Source organism: Agelaius tricolor, unplaced genomic scaffold (genome assembly GCF_023055355.1).
Source record: "Agelaius tricolor isolate 1412-34295 unplaced genomic scaffold, bAgeTri1.0.p SCAF_23, whole genome shotgun sequence".
Classification (NCBI taxonomy): domain Eukaryota; kingdom Metazoa; phylum Chordata; class Aves; order Passeriformes; family Icteridae; genus Agelaius; species Agelaius tricolor.
The window spans coordinates 304,629-315,110 of NW_027269283.1; the positions used below are offsets into that span (position 1 = coordinate 304,629).

Sequence of the window (10,482 nt, forward strand, 5' to 3'; positions counted from 1 at the left end):
CCATGAAATCTGGGTGACATACCCAGAACTACAAATTGAAATGGTAAAGCAGGATCCACCCCATGAACCTTCCTCATGGATGGGGCCTGAGATACCTTTTGGATAGATTCCCAGGCCTCTGGTGTGATGGGTCCTCACAACCTCGCAGGATATTAAAGAGCGGTGCAAGGTCCTCCATTGTGATTCCCAGCAGTGGACAAACCAAACTTCTGCTCTGCACAGTTGATGTAGGTCCCTTAGGGTTCTTATGTTGTCCTTGATGGAGAGTTGCTGGGGTGCCATGGTCTGCTCGCCAATTTGAAGTTGCAGGTAGGTCCATGGGCGGGTACGCTGGATTTTTCCCTTGGCTCAGGAATCCCTGCTTCTTTGGTAGTTTGAGTAGTCCTTTTGAGCATAAGCTCAACAATAAGAGTTAGGAGTTAGTCTCGGCACAGATTAGGATATCATCCATATAATGTAAAATTATTGCATCTGGAAATGTTTCTTGAATAGGTGAAAGGATGTGGGCCACATGCATTTGGCAAATGGCTGGTGAATTCTTCATTCCTTACAGAAGAGCTAACCAATGCCAATGTTTGAGGGGAGCTTGTCTATTTCAAGATGGTCCTGAAAAAGCAAATCTTAGCACATGTCAGGGATGGAGTGGAATATTAAAGAAACAGTCCTTGATGTCAATAATGGCTAATTTCCAATCCCGGGGCAACACTGAGGCTGAGGGCAGGCCAGGCTGGAGGGGGCCCATGTCCTCAATGATGGCATTGACTTTACGAAGGTCCTGTAGGAGCTGCCATTTATTTTTTCCAGGTTTTTTGATAACAAAGACTGGAGTATTCCAAGTGCTATTTGATGGAACAATATGCCTTTTGAGTAACTGTTCTTCTATCAGGGTTTTGAGCGCCTTTAGCTTGGTTTCAGTGAAGGGCCACTGAACCACCCAAACTGGATCATCTCTTTTCCATGTGAGCAGAGGAGTGGCGTGCTCTGCACTGTCCCCAGCTAGAAATCCTGTGGTGGAGAAGGGATTTCTAGCCTGGTACCCCATTGTGATAGTATGTCTCTGCCCCACAGCGTGACAGTTGCCCTCACTAGAAACGGTCCAACCGTACCAATTTGGCCGCCAGCTCCTTCCCTGAAGACTGTTCTTTTACTTCTCATAGAAGTGGCTGCTCCTCCAGTTCCTGAGATGACACTATTTATGGGGACAAGCTCCCATTCTTCTGGTCACACAGAGCGGGCGATGATGGTGGCATCTACTCCAGTGTCCACCACTCCTAAGAGAAAGACTTTAACCCCTTTGCTCAATAGGCCACATTCTGTGATGGGTCTGTCATGGCCCACAATCTCTGCCCAGAAAGCAGTAGGATTTTCAGGGACAATATCTGTAGAATCCGGTAATAAAAAAGCCTGAGCAATAGGTGTATGTTGAGGCAAAAACCAAGGGGGACTAGTGCATGCAACAGTCACTGTAATTTCATCATTCCATTGTACAGTTTGAACCTCCAGTAACACTTGTAAATAATCAAGTCAGAAACTAGAGTCCCCAATAACTAAAATGTCCCTTGGTGTTGTGAAATGGCCGGATTTACCAGTTGGAAGGTGGTAAATGATTTCATTAGAGAAATGGATTGCAAATGTGCTTACCAGTATGCTTCAGGTACCTGGTTGAACTTTTGGATAGGATTCCTGGAGTTTGAATTCCTTTTTATAGTAGGTGCCATCATAAATTACTTCCCTGCATGTTGGCTCTCTAAGGTGGTCAGGAGAGAGGCGTGTAATGGCTTGGCATTTGTTATTGTTGCACAGGCCCACCCAGCACTCAGCTGAAAGTTTCCCAGACGCCGTTGATGATTTGGTTGGTAAGCTGGCTGATGATAGAGCTGTTGGTGGCTTTGAACGTGGGGACAGTATTTATAATGTTCTCTACAATCTGAACAAGATGCAGATGGACAGTTTGAGGAGGGGTGCCGCTGAACAAAATCACTGTTACATTCGGACCTTTAATTGTTATTTCCACAATGACTCCCACAAAAGGAGTTCAGTAGGCAAGAGGAGGAGAGACATCATGTGCTGGACGTCATGCGGCACAAGAGCATGGGCTGAGAAAGTCACATTAAGTAAATTTTTAAAATAAGGTGACCTCCATCCATAGTCTTTGCAAGCCTTGCAAAGCTCTTTTAATTCCTTGTAAGGCATTGCTTCCCATTTTGGGCTCCTTCCCTGTTTGAACACAACTGGTGCGGCTAATTTCCCTGCTATCTCCCAATTTCCATCCCAAGCAGCAAACTTCCGCACCTCTGTCCAGTTATCCACAGGCTCGGTATCAGAGCTTGAGGAATCACTGGACTCCTCTGTAGAGGGGGGTGTTTGAATAAGAGGGGTGCAGGGCCTGCAGTTGACCGCTAAGGCTCAATGCCACGGGGTGCCGGTAACCAAGATGGCTTCCTTCCACTCACCATCATATCTACTTCCGGTCCCAGGGACATGGGAACCAGAAGTGTCATTGTTGCTAAGGGTGGAGCTGGAGGAGGGAAGGGAGACAGGGCCCGCATTGGAAAGGGAGGAGCCCGACGGAAGAGTGGGAGCAGGAACAGGAGGAGGGTCACGTACGCTATTTTGATGTGACAAGGTGAGAAATGTTGGTGAAGAAGGGCTCCAAATGGCAGATCCCCTCATGAGATCAGTGCCATTTTGGGCAGCAGGATTTGGCAGAATTCAGTCAGAAGGGCGGGTCCCCTCATGGGCCGGTACCCATTTTGACACATAAGAATCGATGGAGAGAAAGGGTAAATGGGCAGAGGAAGGAGGTTTAGGTTAGAACCCAGGATGGGTTGTACGGGCCCATCCTGAGAAGGGGACAGAGGAAGGCAGGAGATGGCAGAAGGCTGGTGGCACTCCTGCGCCTTTGGGCGGGTTCCAACTCCTGGCCTCTCCTGAGGGGACAAGGGTGATGGTACATGGGGAGAGGGATACAACAACTGGGGCTGTAACCGGCATGTAGAACTATTAACAGCTGCCAAACTTTTCCCCAAGCCTGCAATCATGTCATAAATTAAACGAAAAATAGGGTAAAACTTCCCAACTTGAAAATTCCCCTCTGATTGTAAGAGATACAATTTCCTCCCCATTATTTATATCCCACAAACTAAGTGAAAGAACAGAATTCCGTGTTGCATCATTAAAATGTTTGAAGACTCAACAAATAAAAGCCCTTAAATTTGCCTTTGAATATTTAACATTGTTATCTATCATGGTCTTTTTAACTTGTATATAAACTTCCTGCTATGAGAAGGAAAGACTGGAACCCATCTCACACACTCTGCCCCCTAAGATATTAAAAGGAAACAAGAAAAATTGACCCCAACCAAACCAACACTCACCACATTGGTGGGTCAAAGGAAAAAATCTCCTAGAGGCTCCTGAGGAAGGAACCGGTCTTCTGCTTCCTCAGGAACTTACAGGAATGTTGGTCACCCCCTCCGAAAAGTCCACAGAAAATTGGAAATCTTTGGGGATCAGGAGCACCGAATGGACCGTGAAAATCCCAGGGCCATGGCCTCTTGGAGAGGCTTTTTAGGGACACTGCAGAACGGGTCCAGGTTTGGGGCTCCAGATGGCTCCACTCTGAAAGGGTCCAGGGACAAAGACAGGGAGAGGTAGAGGAGCCAGGATTATATAGTGGTACAAAAGGGCAGAGCCAACAGCAACAAGCAATCACCTGAAAGTGTGAGCGGGAAAAGGATTACAGTGACCAAAAGGGAAACACAAGGATAAACAGACAAGGGTACAGGCCAATGAGGGTACACAGAAACTGCTACAAGCTTGACCATATATGGTTAACAGGCGGTTGAATAGTCAATGGACCAACAGGTGGAATGGCACTAGGGTTGATTGACAGCATGTCACATGAGCCCATGCGAGGGGTTAAAATCTAGAGGACATTCTTCCAGGGCATAGTTTCAGGAAGTCACCTGGCAGGCCCAGAGGTCTCCACAGGTGCAGTGGGTGCAGGCTCAGCCCCTTGGCCAGGCGCTCCATGCAGCCAGCACTGGCCTCTCCTTGCCACACAGCCCTGGAGCCAGGCTCTGGAGGGAGCAGCAGACTGGGCTGGGGCTCCATTGGCGCCCGCCTCGGGGCCACAGGAGCCTGGAGCAGAGCCCGCGCGGCCCAGGGAAGGCAGCGGCGTGTGGGGCGCAGGCTGGCGGCCCTGGCTGCAGCGCTGGGCAGGGGCGCAGCTGCCAGCTGCACTCACTGAGCAGCGCGGCCAGGGGGCTTCTGCAGCCCGAGGCTGGGGCTTGCAGGCCGTCCTTACCAGGCCCTCGCCGAACCTCCAGGTCTGATCCAGCCGCAGCATGTGTTGGAGATCCTTCCTGTGCAGGAATGTGGCTGAACAATGCAGTGTTTCCCGGGAGGCCTGGAGAGCAGCAGAGACCCCCAAATGGCACCACAGCCCAGGGCACGGGACCCGCACAGGTGCCCGTACCAAGGCCAGGAGGAGGCTGCACGAGGCACCAGAGCGGGAGGCAGCCAAGCCCCCTGCCAGGGGCCAGCAGGAGCCGCTGAGTCCTCACCTCTGCCACGTGCTGGTTCTCGTCATGGCAGTGGAAGAAGAGTGGGAGCAGGCTCTGGTGCATGTATGACTTCATGGACTTTTTGTCCCCTTCCGGTAAAAAATACAGCATCTCTTGGAAGATGAACATGGAGCACAACTGCACTTGGCTGTCATCCTGTATGAAAGAAAGGAAAAGAGACCTCGGCATCGGCTGCTTGACGCCCACCTGGGCACAGGCCTGAAAATGCACGGGGCACAAAGTTTGCGGGCAGCAGCCGGTGGCCGTGGCTGGAGGCGCAGAGCCTTACATTGTCAAAGAGCGGCAGGAGCGCCCCAGCCAGCTGCAGGGCGAGGGGGCTGGCTATGGGGGCGCCATTGCACAGGAACAAACCGCTGAGGAGAACCATGGTCATCCTAAGCATGTCGCTGTCATTTTCCTGCAGGAGCTCCACCAGCCTTTCATGCAGGCTCCACCTTCTTATGGCCTGTGTGGAACACGAGTGTGTGAAACACAATCCTGCTGCCACAGGGGCCAGAGGCCAAAGGGCTGTGCCAAAGCACTGGGGCAGCTGGAGCGGGAGGCAGGAGAGCTGGGAGCAGCTGCCTCAGCGCCCAAAGGCCAGCCAAGGCCAAGCGACTGCCTTCCCCAGCCCCACGCTGGCAGCATGGCTTCAGCTGCTGCCCTCTTCTCACCGAAAGACTGGTGCCGAGCACGAGGAGGCCTCTGAGGGCCAAGCCATACATCTCCCTGCACTGGCTCTGCAAGTTCTTGGACATGACCTCCAGGACGCTGTCACGGCATTCACTCAAGTCCAGGCAGTCCAGGATCTGAAAGGCACAAGGCCGGTGACGGGGGAGCCCCACAGGGCCGGGCCCAGGCAGCAGCACAGGGCGCGGGCACCATCCTGGGCAGCTGCGGCCATGAGAGGGCAGAGAGCTGGGAGGCAGCTCAGCCAGGCAGCGCTGGCCTTCAGGCTCACCTCCACAAGGGACGCCATGGTGGCCAAATCCCGGCATGGCAGGTCTTTGCTGAGCAGCCCCAGCAGGTGGAATGCAATCGCAGAACACAAGGCTTCGGATGCATGGTGCATTTCTCTGATAGGAGGAAATCGGAAGCAAAACCCTGAGGCAGCAGGGCTAAAGCTCTCCCAGGACTGACTGACAGAGGTCAGGCCTTTCTCCAGCACCCTGCAAGGGGGAGCCGGGCCCTCGTGCAGGTGGCTGCTCTTGGGCACGCTCCTCTCCCAGCCTTTTGCAGTCTCCTTGGCCGTCCCTTGGTGACAAGGCCTTGTGGCCCACGACCACAGGGACTGTGTGAGGCACTCCGGGCGCAGGGCAAAAATGCTGGGGGCAGTTGGGGAGCAGGGGGTCTCACCTGGCCAGCATGCCCACAGCACAGTGGTGGGTGTCAGCACAGAGCAGCGTGTCCCAGCCACGCTTGTCTTCCATTGCCGCCACCACATCCTCATAGTGCAGTTGGCAGAGCAGGGCCTTCAGGGTCTGCTCTGCAAAGCTGTGTGCACAACAAAGCCCAGGTCACGCTGGGGGCACTGGCACCTGCCCTGGGCACGTGGCAGGGACAGGAGGACTTGCATGGAGCACCTGTTGGGGTCGGTGGCAAGGCCGTGTTGCTGCTGGCATCCCTTCCAGAAGGTATCAGCCACCTCTGTCATATCCAAGGTGCTGAAGAGCACTTGGAAGAGCAGGTGCATAAAGAGGCAGGGGAAATGCACGGTCACTACATGTGCAACACAGGGCATCTGGAGGATCTTCCACATCACGACAGTTGCCTGCAAAGGACAGAGCACCCCGAGGTGTCCGTGTGGCTGAGCCCGAGCGTGGCAAGGAGAGGCCAGCAGAGACACGGGGGGGAGCAACCGGGCCTGGTGGCTCTGAAGCTGCCCCTAGGCCAGGTTTCCGCCCAGTGCCTGAGGCAGGGAGACACTGTGGGCAAGGGAGGATGGAGAGCTGATGGAGAGGTGAGCTTGGGGTGAGCAAAGGCCAGTTGCAGAAACCCACAGCCAGGGCAAGGACAGCCGTGTGGTCCCCATCAGAGGTGCACGTGCTGTGCTCTGGCCAGTTGGCCAGCACGTCAAGGAGTATGAGCATGGCCGGCTCTGCAGTCCTGCATGAGCACATGATGCTCTTCCACATGGTGGTAGCAGCTCTGTGGGGTCAGAGCTCTGTCTCAGGGGGGTTTGGGACACAGCACTGTGGCCTGGGCCGCAGCAGGGAGCTGAGCTGGCTGCCAGCCCTGCCTCTGCCCCCTGTCCCTCAGCACACAGGCAGCCCAGCCCTGTGGGGACTGGCCCCTGAGGAGCAGGAAGAGAGCATGGCAGCACGCTGGGGGCTGACATGCCGGGGCGGGCAAAGGGAGGAGCCAGAGGGCCCTGGAATTCTCTGTGTGTCAGACTCCTGGGCCAGGCTGTACAGGGTGATGGGCTGCTGAGGCCTGAGCCTTGTGGGCACGTGGGCCCCGTACCTGTCACATGATGGGGCCACACGCAGGAGAGCCATCACCACATCAGTGGGCAGTGCCTCTGTCAGATCCAGAAGGGGCCTGTAGAGGTTGTAGTCAGGAAACTTGTTGGCCGTGAGCCACTGCTGGATGTACCTGACCATGGCGGGCACCTGGAGAAGGCAGGGGAGACTTGGAAAGCTGCCAGAGGGAGTCATGTGCCCAGCTGCCCCAAAAAAGTACTTCCCTTGCCACCACACTGCCATGGCCTCAAGGCTTCCAGTGAGCAGCAGGCGTGGCTTGGGAGGCCAAGCAATTGCTGGGAGGATGGAAACCAGGCCACAGGCTGCTTACTTGCTTTGGACTGGAAGGACCCTCCTCCACAAGCATATCCAGCAGGGCAGCACTGGTCTTGGTTTTGAAGATGGGAGGGTACGCTCTGAGCACGGTGCCCGTGCCGCTGGTCTCTTCCTCCCGCATCCTCTTCATGAATTTGCCAACCATCTGTAGCAGAAGGGCAAGAAGCTGGGGATGTTGCATGCAGTGCTCCAAGCACGGTGCTGGGCTGAGCAGTGACAACAGGCCCAGCGCGGCTGGGGATGGCTGCAGGTACCTGCGCTGTCGTGCGGAAGAGGCCACGGGTGCATTCCTGCCCTTGTGCATGCTGCACGGCTGCACCTGGCAAAGAGCGAGCGCAGCCTGAGCTGAGGGGCTGCGGGAGAGGCTGGAGAACACAAGGCCAGCCCTGCGCTCCCCAGGCAGGGACAGCCCTGCCACACCCCAGGGCATGGAGCACGGCTGTGGGGTGTCTGCCCCGGCCCCTGCTCTGTCCTGTCCATGGGCATGTCCCCAGGGGATGGGACGGGATGGGATGGGATGGGATGGGATGGGATGGGATGGGATGGGATGGGATGGGATGGGATGGGATGGGATGGGATGGGGCCAAGCTGGCTTCAGGCACTAGCCCTGTGGCCCACCTCTACCACTCACCCTTCTGCAGTAGCTGGAACTGCTCCACCTCTTCAGGCTGCTGTGCTGGAGCAGTTCCAGGGCCTTCTTTCTCCTCCTTCACCCAGACCAGCTTGGGCACGCTCACAGGTCTCTGCTCTAGGTCACTGCCTGGATTCATGGCTACTTGCAGGAGAAGATGTCTGGGAAAAGGTTGGAGTCAGCAAGTGCTGCAGTTGTGCCTTGAAGGCACCTGCAAGAGTGAAGTCTTGGCAAGGCTACAGGACAGCAAGTCCTGCACTCTGGTCTCGAGGGCTCCAGCGACAAGGACAGGAGACTCCTCGTCAAGGACCGTGCTCAGTGAATGCCACAGTCTGCCCTCAAGGGCACCTGCAGAAGAGAAGCCTCGGCAAGGCCAGAGGTCACCAAGTCCTGTGGTCTGGCCACGAGGTCACCTGCAGGAGTAACGCCTCAGGAAAGCTCCGGGTCAGCAAGGAACGAGTGTGCTGTGTGGGGGCTCCTCCAAGCCTTTAGCATTGGCCCCTGCAGCTGCAAAAGCTGCTCCCCAGATCCTGGCTCCAGCAATTCTCAAGGCTGTGATGACCTTTAGAGTGTGAATGTGGATTCTGTATCCCTGTGGCCTGATGCTGGCTCAGCCCAGAAGTCCCCGTGGCTCCAGCAGGAAGGGCGGCCAAATGTTTCCTCCCTGCTTTTGTGGCATTGCTGTAGGTGCCGCTGCCGTCAGAGCCCCCTCTCTGCTGGTGACAGCTTTGCTCTTGGGGACACCACTCTGCAGCAGCCCAGGAACATGAGCAGTGCCCAGTTGCAGGAGTGGCATCAGTGGGACCCCCTGTACACAGGGACCCCCAGCCTCAGGTGTCCATGCCAGCACCCCCAGGGACCTCCAGCCCCAGGAACCCAGAGAAAGTGGAAACCACAACTCTGCAAATGCTGCTTGTGCCCAAAGAAAATGCAAAGAGAGCTGGGCTGTGACAAACAAGGACAATGTATTTACAGAAAGCAGAAACAACAAAAAACTATGGAACATGTACAATATAAGAATTCTTATAACAACAGCAATCTATAAAAAATATTTACAGTTTAGAAGATCTGTCTAAAACAGTAACATAGCAAACATATTAACAGACTAAAGGACATCAATTAAACCAACCTTAGAAATGTGTTTACAGTATAGGGGACCTAAAGAACACCTGGAATCTAATAAACATATTTACAGAAGAACTTAACAATTTAGACATCTAAATACAGAATTGACCGTGTTCACCATCTCTGTTATTCCTGTATGTCTATGTAGGGCTCCAGCCTGCCTGGGCAGTCAGGGGGTGACCCCCTCCCTGGAATGGCAGTGTACTTTCACTGGGAGAGGAGTGCACATCATGCTGGGATTGGTGCTAAGATCCAGGCAGCATGAAAAGTTCAGGACTGATGCCAAGAGCAAGGAGCAGCTCAGAGCAGTCTGATGCAACCAGAGTGAAGGGTGGTCTCCAAGCAGACTGAAGGCTCTGCTGACTACAAGGGCAATGGTTGTGTTGTGCTCATGAAGAGATGCTGGAAGTTGCACCTGGAACACTGGCTGTGACACAATGAATATGTGACATGACAGAAGTTCCAGGGCCCCTTCAGATTGGGTGTTTTTTGTTGTAAAATGATTGAATCCCTGAATGGTTTGGCTTGGGTGGGTCTCTGAAGATCATCTTGTTCCAACCTGATCAACCTCCCGCCAGTCCAGGTTGCTTAGGGCCCCTTCCAGCATGGCCTTGAATATTCACATGGATGGGGCTTCACAGCCTCTCTGCACAGCCAGTTCCAGGGCCTCACCACCCTCGTGGGAGAAAAACATCTTCCTCGGATCAAAGCTAAATCGAGCTCCTCCAGTTTCCATCCATGCTCCCTTCTCCTCTAACCACAGGCCCTGCTGAACACTCTGTCCCCATCCTTCCCCAGCGCCCACCAAGTCCTGCTTGGCCGCAGTGAGGACTGCCCCAAGCCTTCTCTCCTCCTGGCTGAGCAACCCCAACTCTCTCAGCCTTTCCTCAGAGCAGAGGGGCTCCAGCCCCTGCAGCATCTCTGGGGCCTCCTCTGCACTCCCTCCAACAGCTCCAGGTGCTTTCCGTGCTCAGAACCCAGAGCTGGGGCAGGGCTGAGCCCCGGAGGGGCTGCAGCTTCATGGAGAATTTCCCATGAAGCTGCAGCCCCAGTGGGGAATTTTGTGTTATCCCTAGAGAGGAACTAAGCGCGCTTGGATGCTGAGGGATAAAATGAAAGGAATGAAGCCTGTACTTCAGGCTTAGATTTCTGTAAATCAATCTTTTGATTTACAGAACTTTTGATTTACAGAACTCCTTTGTATGGTATCAGGTGTGCCAGTGCACCTGCAGCACTCTGAGTATTCTACAGAAATCCTGCCATTTCCATGTGTACTGCTTGTCTCTGTCCAGGTGTTCCACTGGGATTTCTGTGGTTTGTTCACTGTAGGACAGTCACTGAAGATCAGTTGCTGCTCACC

The 10,482-nt window shown here is 54.3% G+C and overlaps 1 protein-coding gene across 1 annotated transcript in view; it reads right to left on the bottom strand.

Moving 5' to 3' along the window:
- Positions 1–8,136, bottom strand: part of LOC139599313 (trichohyalin-like) — a 60,691-nt gene extending 52,555 nt beyond the window's left edge. The window contains exons 1-12 of the mRNA XM_071446516.1: positions 7,998–8,136; positions 7,621–7,685; positions 7,362–7,511; positions 7,032–7,180; positions 6,569–6,716; positions 6,152–6,339; positions 5,925–6,062; positions 5,530–5,644; positions 5,243–5,377; positions 4,858–5,034; positions 4,569–4,787; positions 4,310–4,411 (exon numbers count right to left, since the gene is read on the bottom strand). Of these exons, the coding sequence (XP_071302617.1) occupies positions 4,310–4,411; positions 4,569–4,787; positions 4,858–5,034; positions 5,243–5,377; positions 5,530–5,644; positions 5,925–6,062; positions 6,152–6,339; positions 6,569–6,716; positions 7,032–7,180; positions 7,362–7,511; positions 7,621–7,685; positions 7,998–8,136 (1,725 nt within the window). The remainder of the gene's footprint in view (positions 1–4,309; positions 4,412–4,568; positions 4,788–4,857; positions 5,035–5,242; positions 5,378–5,529; positions 5,645–5,924; positions 6,063–6,151; positions 6,340–6,568; positions 6,717–7,031; positions 7,181–7,361; positions 7,512–7,620; positions 7,686–7,997) is intronic.
- Between the last annotated feature and the right edge of the window lie 2,346 nt (positions 8,137–10,482).